This window comes from Miscanthus floridulus, chromosome 3, assembly GCF_019320115.1.
Source record: "Miscanthus floridulus cultivar M001 chromosome 3, ASM1932011v1, whole genome shotgun sequence".
Classification (NCBI taxonomy): Eukaryota; Viridiplantae; Streptophyta; class Magnoliopsida; order Poales; family Poaceae; genus Miscanthus; species Miscanthus floridulus.
The window spans coordinates 47,010,008-47,037,845 of NC_089582.1; the positions used below are offsets into that span (position 1 = coordinate 47,010,008).

General features: G+C 42.8%; 2 protein-coding genes across 2 annotated transcripts; both read left to right on the plus strand.

Moving 5' to 3' along the window:
* The first annotated feature begins 1,923 nt into the window (after window positions 1-1,923).
* Window positions 1,924-3,308, plus strand: LOC136545640 (protein ALP1-like). Its single transcript, XM_066537641.1, has 3 exons — window positions 1,924-2,460; window positions 2,544-2,769; window positions 2,857-3,308. Exons 1-3 carry the CDS (start codon window positions 1,924-1,926, stop codon window positions 3,306-3,308), a joined length of 1,215 nt encoding a protein of 404 aa, XP_066393738.1.
* Window positions 3,309-3,657: 349 nt separating this feature from the next.
* On the plus strand, window positions 3,658-4,642 carry LOC136545641 (uncharacterized). Its single transcript, XM_066537642.1, has 2 exons — window positions 3,658-3,915; window positions 4,025-4,642. Exons 1-2 carry the CDS (start codon window positions 3,658-3,660, stop codon window positions 4,640-4,642), a joined length of 876 nt encoding a protein of 291 aa, XP_066393739.1.
* Window positions 4,643-27,838: the final 23,196 nt, after the last annotated feature.

A 27,838-nucleotide genomic window follows, 5' to 3' on the forward strand; every position in this document is an offset into this window, starting at 1 on the left:
GAAATATACCAAATCTTAACATGGAGTACTACATGTTGTATGTGGACGGTAGAAAAAGTTTCAAGGTGAGAAGAGAAAAAAAACTTATTTATTTGCCGAGTGCAAAAAAACACTCGGCAAACTTATTTTTTTGTCGAGTGCCACTAACAGACACTCGGCAAACTCCTAACGGCCGACACACTAACTGACGAATGTCTACGTGGCGGATTTTTGTCGAGTGTCTCTGTTTTGCCGAGTGTTTTTTCCTAGTTTGCCGATTGTTTTTTTCAGCACTCGGCAAAGAGTTTGTTTGCCGACTACCATTATTTTGCCGAGTGTGTTTTTTGCAGCACTCAGCAAAGAGCTTGTTTGCCGAGTGCCCGATAGAATGCACTTGGCAAACATTTTTGCACTCGGCAAATCTACTGTTTCCGGTAGTGATAGTGCATTGTTGTTCTCAGTTTGTGAAATCTTCTGTAGAATTCGTGTAAGTTGTCCATTAGTTACTTTGAATAATCTATGTCAGACTGTCAGTAAACCCTTTTGCACAATCTGTTTACCTTTTATTTTGTCTATCCAGTTTGCTAATTGCAGATGCAATAGTTTTTCTTTCTATTATCAATAACAATGGTGTGGCGTCCTGGAGTTCCTTGGCAGTGGCGAGATGGCTCGAAGGCGCTTTCCATACACCTACCATCAATTCTAATTTATACATCATTTCTTACGCTCTTGTACCAAATTAGTTCCTCCATTGTCTACTCAACTGGTTGATGGACCATCTAGCATTCTTAAACAGCAATTATCAGTGACCATTGTTTATCCATATTTCATTTTGTAAACCATGGAATGCAAAGGAGAGAGAGGCTGCCACATTTGGGGGAAAAGGAACGGGAGATTTGGAGTGACAGGATGGCTCGGGAGGCGGCAAGGCGCCCTCTATTCGCGCTCTTTTTTTCTGTGTTTCTCTGCCGTGTGGGGCTTGCTACTGCTTTTCAGCCGAAAATGATTTCTGCGCTCGTGCCAGTGCACCCCACCAGCCACAAAAAAAGATTTCCCTTCGATGCACCGGATTCCCGGTCGGTTGTTCTGAGGGGCTGTTTGGATCGTGGCCACAGGCTGCCACGCCTAACCTTAAGTTTGCCACAAGGTTTTTGGTAGGTGTTTGGTTCAGCATTCAGATTCGGTACGCCACCGCCACGAAATTACCCCGCCACAAAATTCCTTCGCAAAAAGTGTGGCGGGCGGTGGCCGGCGTTTTTGCCGCCCCAGCCCACCGTGGCGCGTCGAACCTGGATTTTCACCGCAGTAGAAAAGCATCCCGGCTCCCTATCATCTCCCGACACTCCTCCCAATCGAAAAAAATGCCAACATCCTCCCAGCCGGTCCGCCGCCGACGCCGCCCGTAGGGACTGCCCGCGCGCTTCGCGACCAGGCATCAGGCCGCCGCGCCCTACTGCCGTCGCGGCCAGGAGCCGCCACACAGGAGCCGCCGCTCGCCCGCTCCCTGCTGCCACCGCCTCTCCTACGTCGATGCACAAGTCCAAGGACCAGGACGCCGCCGCCCCTACTGCCTGACTGCCTCTGCTTCTCGTGGTGTTCAGTCAACCAGGTAAAGATCTGAAATTATCAGTCCCACAACCGTCTTCTCCATCTCAGTCGCATTGCTTCTCCCCTCCCTGTTGAGCTCTGGTTGTTCTCTCCATGTGTGCAGATCTGAAACAAATCAGTGAAACAGGTGAAGATCCATCCATCTCGTGGTGTTGGTCATGCGCAATCAGTCCCTGCAGATAAAGAAGGTTCAAGTGCGGAAAGCCCTTGCACACAAAGAAGGTTAATTCCATTATCCCCTTTGGCATTGATTTTCTGGTGGAGAAAAAAAATCAATGATGAGATGCCTTGCTAGTTTATTACTGATTCATCCTTATTTCTGAACATATGTTTTAGATGGGTCAAAGAAAACTATACTTGCAGTATTACTTGGACTACTTCCATTATATATGGAGGAGAAGGTTAATTGCTGGTATTCTTGTGTGTCTGGCCATGTATCTGCATAGGATTAAATCAAGAAAAAGAAGAAGGGCCATAACTTATGCTCCCATGATAGATAGAGATGTTGATAGATTGGCACGTCTAAATCGTTTGTATCATGGTACTGAGGCCCATTGCATAAGTGAGTTGCGTATGAGGAAAGCTGTATTTCATAAACTCTGTCATGAACTTAGATCACGTGCCTTGCTAGAGGACACTTTTCATGTGTCAATAGAGGAACAAGTTGCCATGTTTATCCATTGTGTTGGGCACCATTGGTCAAACAGATCAATTGGTTTTGAGTTCATGAGGTCAAGTGAAACTGTTAGTAGGTATTTCCATCATGTTTTAGATGCCCTTTGTACCCTTGGTCGTGACCTCATATGTATCAGATCTGTTGAGACACATTCAAAGATAACAAGTTCTCCGGGCAGATTTCACCCTTATTTTGAGGTACATCAAATTTGTTAATCAATAATTTGGAGTTTAGTTTAGGTGTCATATTAATCTTTTTTTTGAAAAAAATATTTCCGTAGGGATGCATAGGAGCCTTCGATGGTACACATATACCAGCATGTGTACCTTTCCATATGCAAGATCGGTTTAGGGGTAGAAAATCATATACAAGCCAAAATGTGCTAGCAGCAGTTGATTTTGACCTAAGGTTCATATATGTTCTTGCCGGATGGGAGGGATCAGCCCATGATTCTTATGTGCTTCAAGATGCTCTATCACGTCCTAATGGGCTTAACATACCAACAGGTAGGAATACTCCATTGTCCTAATACCTCCAATCTGAAACTTCACCTATATACTTAACTAATTAATCTAGAAAAACCAATGATGTAGGCAAATATTTCCTAGCTGATGCTGGATATGCAGCAAGGCCTGGTGTATTACCTCCGTACCGTGGTACTCGATATCACCTACAAGAATATAGGGGGACCAGGGAGCCTCAGAACCCGAAGGAATTATTCAATCTTCGCCATTCCTCACTTAGAACTACTGTTGAACGAGCATTTGGTACCCTCAAGAATCGTTTCAAAATCTTCAAGAGTCAGCCGTTCTTCCCTTTGAAAACACAAGTCAAAATTGTGATGGCTTGTTGTGCTCTTCATAATTGGATCTTACAGGACGGTCCTGACGAGTATGTTTATGATGATGCTGCTTGGTACACAACCTTGCCTCGAAGTATTAGAAATCGTAGTGATATGCACCAGGAAAATGTGGCATGGGCTAGAAAAAGAGATGACATGGCTCAAAGGATGTGGGAAGATAAAGTAGGAGCTGCTCTAGATTAGGTTCAAGAAATTGTGTGCTACTATCTTTGCAAATTAATTCTTGTTGATTTACCTCTGTGTATCGAACATATATTCAAGTGTGATGCTTTCTTTTCTATGTATGGAACATATATAATGCGATGCTTTGTACCTACATGTACCTGGTACAGGTTGGCTGTTGTTCTGTCATCCCAATTTATTTGAGTCTCTGTGATCTCTATTATGTACCTTTCCTTGCAAATTTAATTGTGATTTTAATTAAATATCTCTTGTATGGAAAACAGCCATGGCCAAGGGAAAGGCTAAGGTTGATGTTGTTGCACCCTCCCGTGAGAGGTCCTTGAATTGGCATGAGGATCAGTCAAAGTACATGCTAGAGTGGTGCATTGAGTATTTGAAAAAACAGCATACAAGATTTAAGTTCAAGAAATCACATCTCCTGCTGTGTGCCAATGAGTTAAACAAGAAGTTTGCTATGGGGGTGACCGTTGATCAAGTGGACCGTCACTATAGGTACCACAAAGAAAATTGGAAGTACATTGCAACAGCTCTGAGGAATAGTGGCAACACATTTGATGAAACCAGATGCATGGTGATTGTTTCAGAATATGAGAAAGCAGAATTATCTGTAAGTTGCTTGCACTAAATTTAATTATTATTTATTCTATTTTAGAATCTGAAACCAATTCACTTGTTCGCAGTATATGAAATCAATTTCGTTGTTCACATGATTGCAGGATAGAGCAAGACGCCTGCTTGCTAAGCCCATCAAGTTCTACTATGAGATGAGAGAACTATTCATAGGATCCAATGCTGATGGATCTTTGGCTATGGACCAGAACACATGCATGGATGCTGATGATGGCTCAGATAGTGATGAATCAAGAGAACTAATTGACCTCAATTGCTACACACAGCCTGAAGATCTAGAAGGTGAGGATTCAGACACTTTGCCAACTCCAACCAGACATGCTACATTTGATAACACATCTTCCAGCACTAGTGAAGCTAGGAGGAAGCGTCCAAGAGCCAATAAGTCACCAACTAAGAAACCAAGAAACAAGAGCCGTTTTGCAGGTTCCACTGATGAAATAACTGCTACAATGAAGTCACTTCGGGAAACACTTGCTGCCACTGCCCCTCCCCAAATGCCACAGCTTACTGATCCTCATGCACTATTATGGCAAAAACTAGAGGCAATCCCAATGACACCAGATCAGAGGGTTCTTATTGGTGAACATTTGTCTACCAAGGAGAATAAAGGTAAGCGTGGCTGGTTATGTAATGCAAGCGCCGATACTCTGAATGCTTGGGTGTTCAAGTTCTTATGTGACAGAGAAGGCTTTAACCTGTGAAGCTTAGCTTGTGGTGAGCCCAGAAACTTGGTTGGGTTCTTATTTTGGTTGTGGTGATGACTGATGGCTTAGGATATATATGCAAGCTTATTTTGGCTGTGGTGATGACCCTGATGGCTTAGGATGTACATGAACTAGGCTGTTTGGTTCGATGTGTGCCCATTTTGGCAGTGTAGTACTAATCCATGCCTAGCTGCTTGCTGCTTTTGTAATTAATATTGTAATCTAGACCTTTAAACCTGCCTGTAGCTTGAACGTGGCTGTTTTGTAAATATGTTCAGGAACTTTTAGTTGTCTGGTAATGAATGATGGCTAGAAGATGGTGTGTTCTTATTTTGCTCGTGAAGAATAAACAGCCGGTTGTTGATTGTTTTTCCTGGTTACTGATTTTGTGTAAAGGTTGGCAAACTGGTAATATATGTGGCTTGAGGTATATGTGGCAGCAAACCAAACATATGCCACAACAATTTTCCAAATTTTTGTGGCTGAAATCCAAACAGCAACCACACTTTATTTGCCAAACCTTAGTCACTAACCAAACACCTTGTTTTTGCCACAGATTATGGCAAGCCACACATGTGGCTGGTGCCTAACATTAGTCATGGCAAATTGTGGCTGGAAACCAAACAAGCCCTGACTCCGTCAGGCACGATTCCTGGCCAGCCCAGCCGCGGGGAGTAGCACATAAGGACAGGAGAAAACTTGGCTGGGGTAGTGCATCTCACCCGCATCGTGCACTCTCTCCATCCTTACTTCTCCCTGTCCTGCACCCTCTCCTCCCTCCTCGAGTGGTCCCTGAGGGACTGAGCTGTCGCTGCTTGGTCTGCTGTGCTGAGCTCGCATGCAACTGTTGTAGCATTGACTCCACGATGAGTACAATGATGAACCACAGAGGAGGAGAGTGGTCGATCTGTAATTTACTATATATAGTTCGCCTCTATGCACAACACAGGCGCAGTTCAGAGGGGGACCACATTCGGAGGATTCTCCAATGGCATGTGTCTCCTTGAGCTTCTCCAATGGCAGATCACCGGGACCAAATTCGGAGGCTTCTTCGTCTAATGTGGACTATCGCCCCTTGCACCTTATCAGTTGCTAAGTCGTCTCCATTGCACCATCCTTCTTCACTTCGTAAGCCTCTGCTGCTGATGTGCTGCGTACTTGTGTTGACCCTGCAAGATGAATCAACGGACTTTTCTCTATTGTGAAACTATGTATTTACTGACCCTGCATGACTTCTGGGCTTATGAGTTCTACCAGTAAAGTTGAGAAGCGATTAAAAATACTAACCGAGAAGCTTGGCATTTGGGACACACTTAGCTTATTTATGATGAAAAGCTGGCTGAGAAGCGGATCCAAACATGGCCAATAATATTGCTTTATATCATTTTACATTTAATTTTCCTGTCTGATTTTGTATAGACATATCGCTGATCTTCGAACCCCACTGTTGGTGCATGCATGTATGGTTCAACCTTGCTGCCAGCAATATAATATTCAACCTTGCGCGGTAATATAATATTCCACAGCAACGCGCCGGGAATTCACCTCGTGTGCATCAATGATCAAATCCACTTCAATTCCGTAGATGATGGAGTATTTAACACCTCGCACATATATAAATGTTGCTTTATTTTCCTTGGCTTCCTCCACACATGGCACTGTGTATTGAGGGCAGTCCTAATGGTGCATTGATGATGGTTTCTATCCTCGTTAAATGACTTGCCACGTAGGCAAAATGCTGACATGGCAACATAATTAATGAAGAAAGAGAGCAAAAATCATAGAAATTGTTTCTTCATGAAGAAACCAGGTCTACTCTTGACCCAATGCACCAAGAAACCATGAAATCGCTATTGGGGAGAAACCACCAGTTTCTAGGGAGCTCGTGTCGCACCCCCATTGGAGGAAAAGATAGAGTTGGGAGAGAGAAAGAGAAAATAGTTATTACTCATAGAAACCATGGGTTGAAAAGCAGTAATTTTTTGATGCGATATCCTATATTATAGAAACTACTAGTTTCTTTCATTGGGACTGCCCTGATGAGTTGTGCAATTGGAAGGACGTTTATTGATCAATACCTGGAGAGGCACATGTTGTTCTTCTATTTGGGGCATTTCTGAACACATTAAGCTTACTGAATGTTTGTTCAGCTTAATAAAATTAGTCAGATATGGTAATTTTACAAATTCGGAGTCATTGGTCCGATTTGACCTAAAGAGATTGTTTTGCTGCCAAGACTCCAAAACAAAAATGCAAAACAGTGAACCGTGAGAAATATACAAGTTTGACATACCTTTAGAGCACTAGTACAGAAACAGGCTTTACTCCCGGTTGGAAAACTCCTTCAGTCCCGGTTTCCCAACCGGGAGCACGAATCCGGAACTAAAGGGTCCCTCCTTTAGTCCCGGTTTCTCGCCCGGGACTAAATTGGTAATACCAACCGGAACTAAAGAGGCCTCTCGGCCTGGCCATGTGGACCGACCCTTTAGTCCCGGTTTTCTTTTTTTTCTTTATTTTTTGTTTCTATTTTCAATTGATGATTCGTTTTGGTTTTCGAATACGCATTGTACGCTGCTAATAATATACGTATTCTACACGCTTATAATGTTCGAACATTTTGTACAAACTAAAGTATGAAACTAACGTATATATTACATGCATATACATATATTGTACGTTATTTTATGTACATATAATATGTATATATATATTACAAATAAAGTTTGTATTGTATATTCTATCATATCCTTGGGATAACAAATTCACTACATCTAGTTTGGCTTCCATGTTTCGTTCACGTCATTGTAGAACTCGCCGGCGGGGTTTAAGACCTGGTCATTAAGAAATCCTACTATGGTCTCTTGAATTGCTTTCAGTTGGTCACTCCATATGACTTTTTCCTTCAACCATAGAGTCTTCAATAAAAGTTAAAGGAAAAGTATTAATATATATATATATATATATATATATATATATATATATATATGTTGGTCACGTGATTACTTATATATATGAGCAATAAAAGAAATTATGAATATATGAATATATTTATATAACGTACTTTGAGGGTCTCTTCAGGAGTTCTTTTTGCGTACACCATGATGAACTCGCAAATATAGTATCCGCAGTAGTTGTTCCCCTGTTCTTGCCTCAGAACCCTCTTTTACGAGAAAAAAGATCCGGTGAATTGAAAGTATGCATGGTGTTAATTGAATTATATATATATATATATATATATATATATATATATATATATATATATATATATATATATATATATATATATATATAGCTAATACTTACTTTGTGTGCGATTACATCCAGTGGCGCTTTACAATGTTTCATGTGGTGTTTCTCAATGAAACTTTTCCAAACACTGCGCCCAATAAAATAAAAAATTAATTTGGCCTTTAATAATTGTTGCACTTAAGAGATCGGGGTATATATAGTTGCTAGAGAGACCAAATTACCCTTGGATAATATATATCATGTCTTGGTACTCTGTTTGCTCTTTTCTTAACGAGTCTAAGATGCTCAACCGACTATTGGCCATATCGATGACCATCAATATCCAGTGATTGCTGCATATGTTTTTATACACAAATATGATCGACATTAACTAGAGTCAACATATATATATATATATGGGAGATAGCTTAGCTAGTAAGCAAATAATTGAACAAATGTCCATATGATCGACATTAATTATTTAACACTCACTTGAAGTTGTAGGGGAAGAGTATGTCCTTGTTTTGTTGGTTCACTAAGAACCTCATGAGATTTTTCTCGAGTTCAAATTTCCATTGAGGCGGGGGATTAGGGTGTTTGAATACGACATTTGGATCAACGAAACCAACATCATTATCCTTTCTCTTTCTGAGTTCTGTCATCTCATATCTGCATATATAAAAATATAGTGTGAGGATATATAATTTATATATATACATGTAGCTTTATATATATACACTTTAATAGTAGAAAATAATCACACTTACAAACAATAGGAGCTAATGAGACTTTTGTCGAGAGAGTCCAGGTGGCATAGTTGTTGTAATTCTAAAAACTCAACATATATAACGTCATCGCCATGGAAGTAATGTTGGTTTCTAACTCTGACAGAAACAAAGTTCTCTTCCTGTTCATATGCCGCCATGTACCACTTGTTTAGCAGGTACATTTGTATACCCAGTTCACCTAAGGCCTCAGGGTTGTATAGACTCTTTCCATGTTCAAATTTCTTCCAAGGATCCACTTTCGGAGCAGATGGTCCTTCAGTGAGCACTTGGGCAAGGTCTAAACGGTATCCTCGTAAAATCAAGCCAGGTCCTCAAAATCGACATCCAGTACGTCTAAGTTTGAACCATATTTATTACAAATGACAAGAGGGGGGAGTGATTGTTGCGATTGTTGTCCGAGTTGTGCAACACCTTTCCCTACTCTAGTCTTTTTCTGCGCCGACTCAAATGACTTGGTGAGAGAGCGGTCGTAGTCCGATTTTGGCAGGGTCTTTTGAGATTCCCGCTTTTTTCTGGTCCACCTTCTTTCTTAGAAGATCTAGAGGTAGGTAGAAGTACGGTTTCTCCGGGTTCTCCCTCGCTTCTCGTTGCTTTCTTACTTTTTCAAAGAAACTGCTCACATCTTTTGGTACTGCAGCATTTAATTCCTTTTCACTTTTCTCGTAAGCCAGTTTTTGGGGAATAACTAGATTATAGGAGGCTTTCTTCTTTGCCGACTGGTGGGCCAACGGCTTCGTTTGCGGGGCGGACCTCTTAGGAGCTGGCTGCTTCTTGGTCATGAAGGGAGGCGGGGCAGCCATTGGAGACCTCCTTGGAGGCGTTGGAGACCTCCTTGGAGGTGGCGGCGGTGGCGGCGTTGCATAATCATTGCCCGAAGCACTAAGATGATCTGGAGATTGAATAATTGGACTTAGGTTAGCGGAGGCCTTGCTGTGTGAGTACAAAAAAGAATAATTAGGTATAAGAAAATTTTATTATTAATCATGCATGTCAATAAAAAATTAGTGAAAAAATTGTTTCGTTCACTTTTGTCCGCACCTATTGTCTGGCAGTTGAGGAAGCGGCGGTGGACTAGAGATTCCAGGAATAATGATGTAGCGCTTGCACCATAGTATGAATGTATTCTCTGCTTCTCCTAGAGTCTTCTCCCCATCACCTCTTGGAATGTCAAGAGCCAGATCACTAAAACTTTTGTTAACTCTATCCACTGAGACGCTAACATATCCAGGTGGTATTATTGTCCCATGTATTCTTGGTGTCTTGGTAGGATCTGGAGGAGAAAAAACACCGAGAGCCACCATGATTGTGGCATTGCCTTTTGGAATATGTAGCTCACATGATGTAAACGGTGCAGTGATGTCATCCACGGGAAAATGTAGCATTACGTCATCTTGATTTGGCAACTTCGTGGAAGCGCAGCTACTTTTCAACTGATCAGGGGGGCTAATATTAATGTTGATTCTTGGATCTGATGCTTGCCTTTGGGCACTCATTGCTATTTTCACTTGCTTTATGATTTTGTCCTACATTCTAGCTTGCATGTCTTTTTCGTGCTCCTATGCTTGAAGCAACGCCTCCCGTGACTCACGAACATATTCCTCCAACCTGCTGATCTGCGCTGCTTCCTCATCCTTCCTTCTCTGTCGGCTTCTGTAGGTATCTCTATCATTAGGGAAACCATGCTCCCAAGAAATGTTCCGTCCTAAACCTCTCATTCAGCCACTGTGTTCAGCAGTCCCGATGGCATACGTCAGTTCATTCTTCTCTCTATTGGGCCTGAACGCACCAATAGCTTTAGCTTGTAGAGCATAAGAAAATCTTTGTGTTGCTCTTTCGAGTTTTGGGCCATGAACCAACTTCCCGGTCTCTAGGTCCAGTCTTCCCCCATGAGCAAAAAACCAATTCTTCACGCGTTTGGGCCAATTGAGTGATTCTGGTGTGATACCCTTGGCAAGAATGTTTGCTTCCATTTTTCTGACTTAGGAATGGTAGTCGCGTAGCCACCTGATCCCATGCCATGGTGGTATACCTTCTATCGGGCATTCTCTTGGTTCCTTCTCACCTGTTCCTCACCCTCTTCCGATGTCTTGTACTGTACAAAATCATTCTAGTAGGGCCTCAACTTCACGAGCGGGCCACTAGTATTGAAATTGGGCGTTAGGTTCTTCTTGACGTATTTTGTGTATAGGGATTTCTTCCAAGTCTGGAATTATGTGGCCATCTTCTTCATAGCCCACTTTCGAACTAGCTCCTTCAATTCATCATCATTGATATCATCAAAATCATCCGCTTGCAATGTGAAATGTTGAAGGATATTATCCCAAATTAAATTCTTATCAAGATCAGAGACAAAACTAACATGAGGCTCGTTGATCTTTTGCTTCATTCACGGGAACTGATCGGAAGTCTGTCCCTTACAAGGCACCCACAGTGTTGCACGAATTTCCTTGCATGTGGACCAAGTGGTTCGCCTGTCTCGATATTGAATTCCGATATTATGTAGCGCCCCTCCAATGGTTTTTTTGGGCCTCGAATATTTTTGCTTTTCACCGTTGTGGTCGTCGATCCAGAGGGCTACGTTTAAAAAAATATATCATGTGTACACATAATAGATGATAGATATTCAAATATATATATATAATATTCAAATATATATATAAATATATATACCTCGCTAGTATTTTATTGCACAATATTTTCTTGGTTATCTTCAAGAGACAGGTATTGACTCCCGTCATCTGCATCCTGCTAGTCACCATTGGCAAATTGAGTGCCGGTGTTGATAATATCCATCATTTCTTCATCCATGTTGTCTCTCGAGGCAGCCATCTAGCTTTTACACCACTAGATATATCTATAAAAAATAAAAACTATGTCTATAAAATGGACTCCTGCAGGATGTGCCACCTCGAGGATAGTAACATTTGTAGATGACATTTGTAGGTCTGAAGTTATCAAATATCCATCAAATTCTAGCTCAAAAACATGTTTAAATAAATAACCATCTGTACTAGTTGACCTTGCTTATGTGATAATCTCGGCAAGCATTTCTCTACCGGATGGCACCGTACTTGGCCACGGAAGAACACCGATTCTACGAGGAAGGGAACACGGTCTTCCACGACCGTTGCCGCTCTCCCTCGTAGAATCAAAGCTCCTCCTTGACGTCCGTTACTGCTCGGCAAAGAACATGCTAGCCGAGATGAACACGGTCCGCAAGTTCAACTAGTATGAATTTTCTACAATTTTCTAACTATTTTCTAAGTTTTTCATTTCATGGAAAAATTAATTCTAAAAAATAAAAGGCATGATTTCTAAGTGACCTACTCGACATTGGCGAGCTCACGGGCGGCGGCGTCCACGCCAAGGAGGCGGAGGTATGCCCACCCGAGTACGAGAACTACGTGCCCTGCTACTACAACGTCATGGACGCTGTCGAATATCTCGGATCTAGGGGCTGGTGTCGTCATAAGCTACCGCACAAAAAGGAGGAAACGACGAGACACCGGGCAGTGCCTGTGCTCCACTGAGCTTGATGGCTCAGCGTAAAATCGCATTACAAGATTGCCGGCATGAGGGCTCGGCACACGCATCCATCCGATTACAAAAGGTTGGAGCAATTAATCCATCATAAACGGATTATGGTGGCGGCAGTGGCTCACATCCAAGGTGTCAAACATGAGGTACAGCTCCTGCAGCCGCCGGAGTAGCTCCAGCAACTCGATCGGACTCCGGCTGCAACAACGTGAGAGCAGAGAAGATTCAGTGCGAGTTACCAATGGAACCAGCGGCGATAAAAACGAAGGGACCTTTTCTTGGTTGTTGAGGAGGACGGCCTTGATGCGCTCCGTCTTGGCGAGGATAGGATCATTGAGGAGGACGGCCTTTTCTTGGTCATTGAAGGGACCGTGATGCCTAAGAGGGGGGGTGAATTAGGCAACTTAAAATTCTAACTCTAAACTATGGCCTCTTTTTCTAACCCTAGCAAAACCTATGCAATAGATAAGCTATCTAGATGTGCAACTATGGTTTTGCTAGTGTGTTGCTATCTCTACCGCAAACATAGTAAAGTAATCAATGTAAATGCGGAAGCTAAAGAGCGAGGTAGAGATGCACAAACTCCCATCGACGACTCCGGTATTTTTACCGAGGTATCGAGAAGCGCACAAACTTCCCCCTAGTCCTCGTTGGAGCCCCTCGCATGGGCCTAGCTCCCGGTCGGGTAACTCCATGGATAGCCTCGGGCCTTCCCCACGCGCAAGTGGGTCTTCGACGTGCCTTCCGGCAAGCCTCTCCCGGAAGCTCCCCGCCGTCTTCACTATCAAGCTTTCAGCCGAAACGCCATGGGCCCTGTTCCCTCTGGTACACGGTGGCGGCCACACCACAAACGCGGTTGGTGTGATCTCGCAAGACTTCAAGCCCCTCCGATGTACAACACTTGTGCTTGCAAGCATGGGTGGCAAGAGGTATGCAAACCTCACTAAACACTAGGCATAAACCTAGAGCAAGCGCATAAGCGGTGGTCTAATCAACCTAAGCACTTCGCAAAGCACTTATGCTAATCACCTAATAAAGCACTAAGCACCTTGCATGTGGAGATCACTAAAATGGTGTATCAACACCCTTGGTAGGTTTCCTCAGCTCCACACACCTCAAATGCCCGGTTGGGGGTTGTATTTATAAGCCCCACTGAGAAAGTAGCCGTTGGGGTCGAATTCCCGCGAAACTGCTACTGACCGGACGCTGAATCGTCCTGACCGACCGCGTCTAGAACTTTTCTGTACTCGATCGGACGCTGCGTTCCTGCGTCCGGTCGGTTGCCGCCAGCGTTCAGTCCTCGCATCCAGTCGCCTGTCTGCCTAGCCACCGGTCCAGCGTCCGGTCGCGCTTCCAGCGTCCGGTCCTTGCGTCTGGTCGTATCTGCGAGCTCGTTTCTTCGTGATCTTGCGTATGGCTTGGTTCCTATCTTCATGCTTGGACTTTGCTTGATCTCTTGGGTCTTTTCTTGTGCTCCTAAGGTCTTGCTTAAGGTGTTGATCATCGGATCATCACGTCGCCTTCGTCCAAGTCATGTCTTGCACCCTGTTGGACTACAAAACAAACACTTGCAAATTCATTAGTCCAATTTGATTGTGTTGGTCATCAAACACCAAAATCTAAAGTAAATGGGCTTAGGGTCCATTTTCCTTACAATCTCCCCCTTTTTGGTGATTGATGACAACACGACCAAAGCAAGCAAATGATAGAGATTTTGAAATTTAAAAACTACCTACTTGCTAGGATGCAATACAAAGGGCAAGGTTATATGATGCTAGAAAATCCTACTTAGATACCAATCGAAGACCATCTTGCCCTTACAAAAGTCCCTATGTGTCATTATGGATTCCTACAAATTTTACCATTACTTAGTCTAATCCATAATCCACTTTCCTACCTTTCTTGGACCATTACCACTTGTAGACATCAACTTGATGCTTGCCTTTGGTCCTTCAAATTCTCCCCCTTTGGCATCAAACACCGAAAAGGAAGACATTAGTAGCACAAGGGAGGGTCAAATTTCATGATCCTTTGTGTATAGAATGAAATGGATCACAAAATTTGACTCTCACATTATATAGACTAAGCTCCCCCTAAATGTATGCATACATATGGTAGAACGCAAAGCATATGCATAAATAGCAATTTATTGCACAAGAGAGTTTAATCTATATAATGCATGGAGAAAGCATATAAATATGAAATGAGATCAACATGATGATGCCAATTAAAGAATGATGCTTAACTCCGGGGACTCCAATTTCCTTACAATGAGACTACTACACATATGTTTGAAAAATTGATACCATTTGAAAAAGTGTTAGTCTCAAAGCATCCAAGTTGTAGAATTACTCCCCCTAAATATGTGCACACAAAAGTAGAATACTTTGTAGAAATCATGCACATTGATTTTAGAATCAAAAATACCACTTGAAAGATGACATCTCATGAATGTGAGAATCATTTTCAAAATAGATATTCGGGAGAGATTATCTACAATTTTGGACTTTGGCACATATTTGATAAACAAAAGTAAGACAAGCTATGTGTCGTGCTTCTAAGCAATTTTAACACCATGTAGGTTTGCTCCAAGGGTTAAGAATGTAACCAAGCAAGCCTACCATATGAAATACCTAGTGTATGCATGACAAAAGATATAAGCATGCAAATGCAGACCTAGGCATGAAGAGTAACTAGATGCTTAAAGATACCAATTGTAGGAAAATCTAATTGCAAGATGTACCAATTGAAAAGTAATAACATCTAGTTACCTAACATGGGAAGGGGAATTTGGGTCCATAATATTCACTAACCCACTTGGCAATGATTTTGTCCATCATGATGCACCCTATGAAATGCTCCCAAACTTTGCCAAGTCTCCAAATTCCCCGAAGTCCGACGAACTTCTCACTTCCCTTTCGGGATCCAAACCTTCTTAGTGCTCTTCATGTTGGAAATGATTTCCTTTGGCACCCAAAAGCGTTTGAACCCATTGTTGGCTTCCTTGTTCACCTTGATGGCCACCACCTTGTCATTTTTCTTCTTCTTCAAGAGATAAGGTGTGGAGGCCTTTTTGTCCACCTTATTGGTGTAGGTGTTGGAGAGCTTGCTTGCTTGCTTCTTCTCCTTCTTCTTTGCTCCTCCCCCATTCTTCACCTTGCACTCATAGGACTTGTGACCTTCCTTGTGGCACACGTAACAAACCACGGTTTGTCCTTCATCAAGCTTCTTCACTCCCTTGACGGTGTTATCTTGATGAAGTTGGGTTTGCTTCGCCTTGCCTTTTACTTGAGTCAAGTCCATGGTGAGGCAAGCTACTTCTTACTTGAGTTGCTCATTCTCCTTTGCAACCTCTTGTGTGCATGTATCTACAATAACTTTCTTAACACAAACTTGGTTGCACAAAGGTGAGTCTAAACATAAATCATTACAAGAAGTAGGGGCATCCCTTTTTGACATGTTAAAGATATAACTTTTCTTTTTAGATGCCTTGGTGGGGTTTGTGCTAACGGCTTCAAGATTAGCAACTTTATTAGTTAGCTCATCACAATGTTTGCACATGGTTTCCATTTTAGCAAGCAAACTATTATAAGCTTCTTGTGAGCTAGCTAACTTTTCTTTTAATTTTTCATTTTTCTTTAAAAGTTGCTCATCATTGATTGTGCATGCATTTGTTGTTACACTAGCCTCAAGTTGCTCAATTTTAGTGGATAGTTCAACATTGAGATTTGCAAAGTTTTCATATTGTTCAAGCATATTTTTGTATGCTTCTTGTGAACTACCTAGCTCTTCTTTTAAATTTTTGAGCTTCTTTTGTTGACTAGTGCAAACTTTAGCATATTTAAGATTTTGTTGCACAATTGTATTATAAGAAGGCAAATCATCATCACTATCGCTCTCACTAGAGGATGAGCTTTCATTACCTCGTGCCATAAGGCACACACGAGAAGAGCTTGATGATGAGTGCTTGCGCCCTTGACTCTTGTGATGATCTTCTTCACTTGAAGAATCATCCCATGACCTTATTGATGTGAGGGCTTTGTTCTTGCACGCCTTCTTCTTTGCCTTGGGTGTGGGCTTGTTTGGACAAACTTCCACAAAGTGCCCCAACTCGCCGCATCCATAGCATCCTCTCTTTCTTTGCTCGTTTCTTTGATTAGTGAAAATGAGGTCTTGAATTTGGATGGGCACACCCTTGACATTGAGCCTTACGATCATCTTCTCCACCTTTTTGATAAGTTTGATTGATTCTTCATCAAGTCGGAGGTGGAGGAGGAAGATTGATCATCATCACTTGATTCTTGTTCATCATCATCATCATCCTCATCTTCTTCTTCTTCACTTGAGGAGCTTGAGCTTGAGCTTGACTCAACTTTCTTGCCCTTCATCTTTTTCTTCTCGCTACAAGCGAGAGCTTTGCCTTTGCTTGATGAAGATGCTTCTCCTTGACCCATCTTACGTGACATTTCAAATGCCGCTAGCTTGCCAATGACAATGCCCGGGGTCATGGTGCTCAAGTTCTCCATGTTGTGAAGGATGGTGATGATGCTTGCATATTTCTTTTATGGTAGAATGGAGATGATCTTCCTTACGATGTCCGCATCATCTAGCTTTAATAATCCTATTGAATGGAGATCATTGATAATTAGATTCAATCGAGAAAACATATCACGAACAAGCTCATCATCATTCATAGCAAAGGAATCATAATTTTGCTTAGCTAGACAATGTTTTTGCTCACGGACATTACTTGTGCCGTCATGGAGCTCTTGGAGTTTTAACCAAATTTGATGTGCCGTATTTAAGGTGAACACTTGGTTAAACACATCCATGCTAAATGATTCAAACAAGCAATTCTTAGCTCTAGCATTAAAAGACATTTCTTTTTCGTCACTCTTGGGATTCTTAATGGGTTTCATCCCATCACGAGTGACTCTCCATACACCTAAATCAACCGCCTCAAGGTGGCAAGCCATTCTAGCCTTATAGTAGAGGAAGTTAGTGTTATCAAATTGTGGAGGCCTAGCGGTATCCATCCCAACCACTCTATAATAGCGTCGGCTCAACGGCGGTTAAGGCAAGGGTCCAAATATGAGCCAACCGGCTCTGATACCAATTGAAGGGACCATGACGCCTAAGAGGGGGGTGAATTAGGCAACTTAAAATTCTAACTCTAAACTATGGCCTCTTTTTCTAACCCTAGCAAAACCTATGCAATAGATAAGCTATCTAGATGTGCAACTATGGTTTTGCTAGTGTGTTGCTATCTCTACCGCAAACGTAGTAAAGTAATCAATGTAAATGCGGAAGCTAAAGAGCGAGGTAGAGATATGCAAACTCCCGTCGATGACTCTGGTATTTTTACCGAGGTATCGAGAAGCGCGCAAGCTTCCCCCTAGTCCTCGTTGGAGCCCCTCGCAAGGAATCCCTCACAAGGGCCAAGCTCCCGGTCGGGTAACTCCATAGATAGCCTCAGGCCTTCCCCATGCGCAAGTGGGTCTCCGACGTGCCTTCCGGCAAGCCTCTCCCGGAAGCTCCCCGCCGTCTTCACTATCAAGCTTTTGGCCAAAACACCATGGGCCTTGTTCCCTCTGGTACACGGTGGCAGCCACACCACAAACGTGGTTGGTGTGATCTCGCAAGACTTCAAGCCCCTCCGATGTACAACACTTGTGCTCGCAAGCATGGGGTGGCAAGAGGTATGCAAACCTCACTAAACACTAGGCATAAACCTAGAGCAAGCGCATAAGCGGTGGTCTAATCAACCTAAGCACTTCGCAAAGCACTTATGCTAATCACCTAATAAAGCACTAAGCACCTTGCATGTGGAGATCACTAAAATGGTGTATCAACACCCTTGGTAGGTTTCCTCAGCTCCACACACCTCAAATGCCCGGTTGGGGGTTGTATTTATAAGCCCCACTGAGAAAGTAGCCGTTGGGGTCGAATTCCCGTGAAACTGCTACTGACCGGACGTGTCCGGTCGTCCCGACCGTTGAGCCGGCAAAACACTGATCGGACGCTGGCTAGCGTCCGGTCGCCTGCCACCGGACACGTCCGGTCACAGATATGCCGCTCTGGAACCTTTCTGTACTCGATCGGACGCTGCGTTCCTGCGTCCGGTCGGTTGCCGCCAGCGTCCGGTCCTTGCATCCGGTTGGCTGTCTACTGAGCCACTAGTCCAGCGTCCGGTCCTTGCGTCCAGTCGCATCTGCGAGCTCGTTTCTTCATGATCTTGCGTACGGCTTGGTTCCTATCTTCATGCTTGGACTTTGCTTGATCTCTTGGGTCTTTTCTTGTGCTCCTAAGGTCTTGCTTAAGGTGTTGATCATCGGATCATCACATCACCTTCATCCAAGTCACGTCTTGCACCCTGTTGGACTACAAAACAAACACTTGCAAATTCATTAGTCCAATTTGGTTGTGTTGGTCATCAAACACCAAAATCCAAAGTAAATGGGCTTAGGGTCCATTTTCCTTACAGTCGTTGAGGAGGACGGCCTTTTCTTGGTCGTTGAGGAGGACGGTCTTGAGGAGGACAGGCGCGCCATCGTCGATGATGACGAGCGAGGTGGGCCAGGGATGAGGACGACGCGAGGCGTGCGCTGGCCAGCCGGAGAAGAAGCACGTGTGCGTGTGGGGCCGGTGACAGCGTGCACGCGTGACGAGGCAAGGCTAGGGTGGTCGCCTAGGGGGGCGGCACTGCTGGATCGGATCGATCTAGTGGAGAAGATGAGGCGACGGAGAAGAAGGCTTGATGGCTACTGGATCCGGTTGGAGAAGAAGGCGGCGGAGACATTGAGGAAGAGAACTAAGGGAGAAGGGCGTGGTTTATAAAGGGGGACCTGTAGTCCCGGGTGATGGTTAGAACTGGGACTAAAGGTTCTTTAGTCCCGGGTGATGGTTAGAACCGGGACTAAAGGTCTGACCTTTAGTCCCGGGTGTAGCCACGGCCCAGGAGTAAAGGTGATTTTGGCGGGCCGTGAAAACGCAGCCCATCTTTAGTCAGTCCCGGGTGATGGTTAGAACCAAGACTAAAGGTTCTTTAGTCTCGGGTGATGGTTAGAACCAAGACTAAAGGTCTGACCTTTAGTCCCGGGTGTAGCCATGGCCCGGGAGTAAAGGTGAGTTTGGCGGGCCGCGAAAACGCAGCCCATCTTTAGTCCCGGGTGGTTGGTCCACCTGGGAGTAAAGGTGGGCTGCAGTTTGGCTTTTCGCCAGTTTCTAGAAGTTTTTTCCTTTTTTATATATTTCTTTTATATAAATATGCAGAGAGTTGTTAACTGCCTAGTAAATAAAATATTAGCAAAAAAATTACAAAAAGAATTTCGGGACCTAGTTTTGCATTATTATACATAAGAAAAATCTATAACCTAAACTCTTTAGTTTTACCGTATAAATATTTAACATAGTGTAAATAATAATCATAATTTTCACCATGCAAAAATATACTACTTAATTAAAATCATTAAAACTATTGTTTTTCGACAGAAAATTAGTTTTCACATCTTATTGACGTTGATCATTTGTTTTCTCATCACACAATCTCCACAGGAAATCCAACGTCAAGCAGAAAATTCATTTAAATTATAGAAAATATGAATACACGGCAGAAATATGAATACACTATATATATCAAACGGGCACAGTAGTGAACTTCTTCTTAACGTATATCCCTTGGTTATGATCGCACCATAACCATGGAGTGTCCTCATCATTTAGCTAGATACTTGGGTCTTTGTTCACTGTGAAGGGTGGAATTCGGTCATCCTTTTCATAATCTTCTGATATGTCTGACTTGTCTTCAATTCCGACGATGTTTCTTTTCCCTGAAAGAACTATGTGGTGCTTTGGCTCATTGATTGGGTCATTGTTGTTTTTCCCTCTCTTCGGTTTTGTAGACATGTCCTTGACATAGAACACCTGATTCACATCCTTGGCAAGGACGAACGGTTCGTCTTTGTACCCAATATTGTTGAGGTCCATGGTTGTCATTCCATACTGGTTGTCGACTGCTACCCCACCTCCAATCGCCTTTACCCATTGGCACTTGAACAAAGGTACCTTAAAAGTAGGTGCATAGTTTAGTTCCCATATCTCCTCTATGCGGCCATAATATGTTTGCTTATTTCCATTAGGGTCGGTGGCATCTATGCGGACACCACTGTTTTGGTTGGTGCTCCTTTTATCTTGGGCTACTATGTAAAATGTATTCCCATTTATCTCGTACCCTTTGTATGTGAGGATATGCCACGATGGCTGCCTAGCCAACAAATACAGTTGCTCATCAATACTCTCATCACCCTGACATTCTTTTCGCAACCAGTCGCTGAAAGTTTCCATATGCTGATGTGTAATCCAAGCTTCAGACTTCCCTAGAAACTCGGATCGGAGCAACTCTTTATGTGTCTCGATATATAGATCCACCAAGGAGGAGTTTTGTAGAACTATGTAGTGTGCTTTATTAAAATAATTGTCCTATGTACCAATATATGTTTTCTTCCCTAGTGTCCCCTTTCCACTTAGTCTCCCCTCATGTCGCGATTCAGGAACACCAATCGGGTCAAGGTCGGGAATAAAGTCAACACAAAACTCAATGACCTCCTCTGTTCCATAGCCCTTGGCGATGCTTCCTTCTGGCCGAGCATGGTTGTGAACATATTTCTTTAGGACTCACATGAACCTCTCAAAGGGGAACATGTTGTGCAGGAACACAAGACCAAGAATGCTAATCTCCTTGACCAGGTGAACTAGGAGGTGTGTCATGATATTAAAGAAGGAAGGAGGGAACACCAACTCAAAGTTGACAAGACATTGAACCACATCATTCTGTAGTTTAGCTAGATCCATTGGATCAATTGCCTTATGAGAAATTGCATTGAGGAATGCACATAGCTTCACGGTGGCTAGACGTATATTTGGAGGTAGAATTCCTCTTAATGCAACTGGAAGCAATTGCGTCATGAGCACGTGGCAGTCATGGGGCTTTAAGTTTAGGAATTTCTTCTCTGGCACATTTATTATACCCTTTATATTCAAGGAGAATCTAGATGGTACCTTGATGCTTGCTAGGCATTCAAACATGCTTTCCTTCTCTTCTTTGCTAAGAGTGTAGCTAGCAGGACTTAAGTAATGGCGTCCATCATCTGTCTTCTCTAGATGCAGGTTGTCTCATTCTTTCAAACACCACAGGTCCTGTCGTGCTTCAAGTGTGTCCTTAGGCTTCCCATACACACCCATTAAGCCTAGTAGGTTCACACAAAGATTCTTCGTCAGGTGCATCATGTCGATCGCGCTACGGACCTCTAGGACTTGCCAATAGGGTAGCTCCCAAAATATGGACTTCTTCCACATGGGTGCGCGATCGTCGGTGTCATTTGGAATAGGTTCGCTTCCATGTGCCTTTCCAAATACTATTTTCACATCCTTGACCATATTGAGTACATCCTTACCAGTTCGGTTGCCTGGCTTGGTCTGGTGGTCTGCCTTACCTTTAAAATACTTGCCTTTCTTTCTTAGGGGGTGATTCGCAGGAAGAAATCGACGATGACCAAGGTACACGACCTTTCGACATTTTTTCAAGAATATACCTTTAATGTCATCGAAACAGTGCGTGCATGCATTATATCCATTGTTTGATTGTCCTGAAAGATTACTTAGAGCAGGTCAATCATTGATTGTTACCAACAACAATGCTCGCAGGTCAAAGTGCTCCTATTTGTGCTCATCCCACACACGTACACCTGGTCTATTCCACAAAAGTAGAAGTTCTTCAACTAGTGGCCTCAGGTACACATCGATGTCGTTGCCAGGTTGCCATAGGCCTTGGATGAGCACTGGCATCATAATAAACTTACGCTTCATGCATAACCAGGGAGGAAGGTTGTAGATACATAGAGTAATAGGCTAAGTGCTATGACTACTGCTCTGCTCCCCGAAAGGATTCATACCATCCGTACTTAAAGCAAACCTTAAGTTTCTTGCGTCATTTGCAAACGCCGGGAATTCTCTATCGATTGCTCTCCACTATGACCCATCAGTAGGGTGTCTCAACATATTGTCTACCTTATGGTCTTCTTTGTGCCATTGCAACAACCTTGCATGGTCTTTGTTTCTGAACAGACATTTCAAGTGTGGTATTATAGGAGCATACCACATAATCTTGGCAGGGATTTTCTTCATGGGATGTTCACCCTCAACATCACGAGGGTCATCTCGCCTGATCTTATACCGCGACGCATGACATACCGGGCATGCATCTAACTTCTCGTACTCCTCGCCATAGTAGAGGATGCAATCATTAGGACATGCATGTATCTTCTGCATTTCTAATCCCAAAGGGCATACTACCTGTTTTGCTTCGTACGTAGTGGCGGGCAATTCGTTATCCTTCGGAAGCATCTTCTTTTGGATTTTTAGTAACTCCCCAAATCCCTTGTCAGATACACCATTCTTTGCCTTCCATTGCAGCAATTCTAGTGTGGTACCCAACTTTTTCTGCCCCGCATCACAAGTTGGGTATAGCAATTTCTTGTGATCCTTTAGCATGCGCTCGAACTTGATCTTCTCCTTTTCACTTTCGCATTCTCTTTGTGCGTCATGAATGGCCTGACCAAGATCATCAGCGGGCTCATCTTCTGCCCCTACCTCTTCTTCAGCTTCCCCCATTGCAGTATCATTGAAGGCACCATATTCAGCAATAATGTCATCATCGTCCCATTGTTCTTCTTCACCTTCTTCCATTACAATCCCAGTTTCTCCATGCTTCGTCCAACAAATATAGTTTGGCATGAAACCTGACTTCAACAAGTGTGAATGAAGACTCCTTGAGCTAGCATATTCCTTCAAATTCTTACATATGGCACATGGGCAGCACATGAAACCATCGCGTTTGTTTGCCTTGGCCACACGTAAGAAAGAATGCACGCCCTCAATGAACTCTTGGGAGCGGCGATCAGCATTGTACATCCAATACCGGCTCATCTGCATTACATGACATACATACCATATTAAAACCTAGAACATAATTAGTTAATTATACGACATGCATGCCACCACACAAGGTATTAATTTATGAAAGTCTCGCTACAATGTAGACAATCCCAACTACCACTAAAAAACTAAAGCTAAAATGCACTTCAGCAGCATAAGGATTTCGCGACCAATCCTAACTATAATAGACAGATCATGCGTTTGTTCAACATCTATGGGCTTCTTTCGCAGGATCACTGCCTCATCAGCCGCCTGTGCAAGAGAGTTTTGCAAGTGTTCAACATACTTTTCCTCCCAGTATCAGCCTGAACATCCAGTGCCATCCCACTGAAATTAAAACAAAAAATTAGAACTCTAATCACAATCATCATGAAAATAAGTATAAATTAACCATAATCATCAAATGCGATAAAATAACTCACATTGCGATCCGGACACTTGTAGAAGATGCGGCCCTTGTTGGGACACTCCTTCCTCACCCGGTACTCCACAATTTTCTCCTCACACTTGCCGCATGCAATGAGAGGGAGGTCCGGCCTCAGTCGTTTTGGAACCCGATGAGAAGCCGAGGACACAGAAGCAGTTGCCATCTACTCTCTATACTCATTTTTAATATAATATAAATTTCTCATTTTATAAACAAATAAAATTAAAAAAACTCTAAAATTCTCTATATCTCTAAACCATGAAGTGTGATATGCATGCTAGAAATGAAAGTTGAATACTAGTTTTGAATAACTACTTTAACCTTCATCCAAATATGCAAATTTTAAAGTGATTTTGTGCTTAAATGGCTTACAAATAAAAAAAATCCACCATAAAAAACCACATGTATCTAGTCCATAAAATGAGATATGCTACTGATGAAACATGAGAGTATAAAGTTGGTAACCTTTAGAACCGAAGAATCGATGAGGAATCGAAGAAAGGCGATGAGGAAGAAGAGAGGCCGGTGATGAAGCAAGAACACTGAGCTCGAAGTGGCTCGGGCTCGGGGAGGAAGAAGGGGTATATAGGAGGGGACCTTTAGTCCCGGTTGAAGACAGAAACCGGGACTAAAGGTCACTTTCTAGTCCAGGACGGAGCCTCCAGCCGGGAGTAGACTTTTACTCCCGGTTGGAGGCACCAACCGGAAGTAAAAATCAACCTTTAGTCCCGGTTGGTAGCTCCAACCGGGACTAAAGGTCCCCTGCAGCAAAAGCCTGCCGCAGTAGCCATTGGGCAGGGACCTTTAGTCCCGGTTGGATCTACCAACCAGGACTAAAGGTTTCTCTAGTCCCGGGCGTGAAAAATACCGGAACTAAAGCCAAATTTCGAAGTGGATCAAAGGTCGTTTCTCTACTGGTGGAGGTTCCCGTTCTTGCTTGTTTTAGGTAATCAATACTGTGTGCTTGAGAACTTTAACGACAAATAAGCATGGTTCCAAATTAGTCATCCTAAAATTCAATAAGTTCAGGCACTACTGATGTCAGTATCATAGACTGTCAGGGATGATAACTTATAGTGCCTATTAGTTACTTCATTTCACTAATGAACCAAGAAAATTTTCTTTTGCTGCAGATGGATTGCAATTCTAGTGTCTCACTAAAGAAAGTCAGTTCTCCAGCCATAGAAATGGAGAAAGTAGCAGGACTGAAGTGTGTGTGTGTGTGTGTGTGTGTGTGTGTGTGTGTGTATATATATATATATATATATATATATATATATATATATATATATATATATATATATATATATATATAGGGAGAGTATATTCAGCTACAAAATAAGTTATTCCGTAGCCACCTCCATTTACGATAATTTTATATACTAATTTACGATAATGTCAATACATATTTACGATAGTTGGGTTACTATAACACATGGAGATATTTACCATAACGTTACCACTCAGGAAAGAGGCTTTATGCTGGCCAGGAAATGATGAAGCAATATAATGCAAAATGCAGCAAGAGCATCTTGTCTGTAAAGACATTTAGGATTGAGAAGCATCAGGAAGCCACGATGCACGCCTCTGTCTGGTCTTATGTTGACGCACTCTAGCTAGCTTTTGTACACACCATCGCCTTCGTCAGATGCTGTCTTCAAGCTGAATGCAGCTGGACGTGTTGTTGTTAAATGTTTGGCACTAGGCACATAGACTCGAGACTGGAGGACGCTGGCTCAAGTCAGTTGTCATCGCACACGCGTGCGATTCAATCGGTCAGCATGCTGGTCCGGTGGATGGCTTTGAGGTCAGATCGTGTTAGATTGTCATTACTTGAACCATACAATTTTAATAAATTTTATTATGTCGTCTTCATTTAATTGTCATGAGTTGCACATTAGCAATTAAATAACATACTACGCACCTCAATGCCTCATGCATACATGGTTCTCGTCTTAACCCAATTGACAGTCTAAATGGATTTACACTGGCAGCTGTCAGTTCACTTAAGCAAACCGCTAGTGTAAACTAAATTACACACGCGGTTCTCTAGAAAATGCCAGTGAAATTCGTGATTTTCACTAGCCTTTGACACTAGCGAAAGGCAGAAACACCAGTGAAATTAGGTTTAGAACCACATGTACTAATATTCTGTGTACTAGCGAGTATGTGTTTAGCTTAACGGAAATTAGTCAGATATAGTAACTTTACAACTTCGGAGTCATTGGTCAGATTTGACCTGACCTGTGAAATGTCAAACAGTTAACAGTGAGTAATATATATGTAAGTTTCTCATGTTTTAGTTCATAAATGCTGCAGTACTGATATACGCGATCATAAATAAGTCATCGTGAAATCAAATAAGTTCAGGAAGTACTGATATGATGTCAGTATCATATACTGTGCCAGGGATCAAATAAGTCATAATGAAATAAAACAAATTATTACGTGGAACTGCATAGTAGTTACTTCATTTCACTCATGAGGCAAGAAAATGTTCAACTTTTGCTGCAGATATAGCTGGGAATACTGCAGGATTTTGAGTTTTGATTTAATCATCGGTAGTTGGCTATTGTCGCCCTTGCATTATTGTAACGTACGATGATGTTCTAGATCGGCTCCACTATGCATGCTTATAAAAATGCCCTGCACAAGGTCAAGAATCTGTATATAGCGCTCTAGACGTTGCACCATCGGGTGCACACTTAGCTTGGTGACAACACTATAGGGTATCTTTGCTATATGCATATAATATAGGCTTGAGCGGTATCAGGAACCCATGACACCCAACGCGGTAGCTTTCAGATGTATACCCATTTGTTGAGAAAATTCCGTGTGTGCAGTACCCTTGGAGCCTCCCGTACATACACCCACCAATCTACTACCACGTGGAGGTGAACACTCCAGCGCTCATCCGCTTCACACCTATGCTTTAGCTAGCCTCCCACGCAATCAGGTGCTGTGCGCTCGGCTCTGGTCGCCCATGCTCTGTCTGCCGCCGCCATCTCCCCCTTCTATTGACTCAATTGGCAGCATGTGCCAGTTGGGCGGCTGCCCTGGACGCTGCAGCAGAGTATGAACCTGGCCAGAAAGGATGCACTCTTCGAGAATCGAGATCCAGCCATCCAGAGCCTCAAGAGATCGAGATGGCCGATTTCGAGTGGCATGCGGCTGCGCTGGCAGATAACCTAGCTAGGTCTTTCTTGGTTATCTGCTATCTTTAGGATTATGGATACTTCGATTTGAGACGTAAGAGGATGTCGCCGATCTAGCCATCTATGTCAGGCATTATATTTCCCCTAGTTCTTAATCATTTGGACGACCAAAAGTACGATTAGAACATTCAATGTTGGTCAAACGTTTGCTCTAAAGTGGGCATTATAGCTTTTGATTAAATTCTAGGTTTTTGACACTCTTCGTGATTGATCAAGAGAAATTCATGGCATCTCTAAAGTTATTTTCCTTACTTCAATATCTACTTGTATCTTCTCGTTTAACCTCAATAACCTGTCATGTTAATCAGAGAAAAACATTATAGCCATCCATTTCCATGGGACCAAATTTCAATGCCCGAGATCAAATAAGGCTAAGTTATGCTTTTTGGTTTTTGCCTGGGTTCGATCCCAACTTTTGACACCGTGGCTTTCTTTTTGTATATTTTCTCCTGCAGATCAGGCGGCCAAGCTGGACCATTAGGCTGCGCTGGGGAAGAAGCAAGCAGCTAGGCCATTGAGGCCAGCTGGCGTAGGAAAAAAATGTAAAAATAGACCTAGACCAGGGAAGATTTCAGCAAAAGAAACGTGGGTTGGGTTTTTAGCCTTTTTTCTTTTGATTTTATTCGGAAACTTCAAAAGAATTTCATACATACCTACTCGAAAATTTACCAAAATTCCTTAGTTCTCTAAAAAAACCTTGTCGCAAACTTTTACAAATCTAGGTTATATTAATTTTGCACAACGATTTTATCTACATAGAAAGGGTAAATTTTGATGCCTTTTAAAACATGGGAAAAATGGTGTAACGGTTTCCACATATAGATTCATAGCTTCGCAGTTACAAGTGTCCCCAAACTACAAAGTATGAAAGCACTAACTATCACAAACACATTCTGTCGGTGTTTCGAATAAAGGACACGAGATTTATACTGGTTCGAACTGAATGTCTCTACGTCTGGTCCGTTGTTGCTCGTGTTATTAGCACCGAAAATGGTTCGTAGTAGGG

Excerpts from the sequence above, each read along its gene's own strand:
- LOC136545640 (XM_066537641.1), top strand. The coding sequence starts at position 1,924 with ATGGGTCAAAGAAAACTATACTTGCAGTATTACTTGGACTACTTCCAT. Across the intron at positions 2,461-2,543 it reads GATTTCACCCTTATTTTGAG|GGATGCATAGGAGCCTTCGA; the intron begins GTACATCAAATT and ends ATATTTCCGTAG. Across the intron at positions 2,770-2,856 it reads TGGGCTTAACATACCAACAG|GCAAATATTTCCTAGCTGAT; the intron begins GTAGGAATACTC and ends CCAATGATGTAG.
- LOC136545641 (XM_066537642.1), top strand. The coding sequence starts at position 3,658 with ATGCTAGAGTGGTGCATTGAGTATTTGAAAAAACAGCATACAAGATTT. Across the intron at positions 3,916-4,024 it reads ATGAGAAAGCAGAATTATCT|GATAGAGCAAGACGCCTGCT; the intron begins GTAAGTTGCTTG and ends ACATGATTGCAG.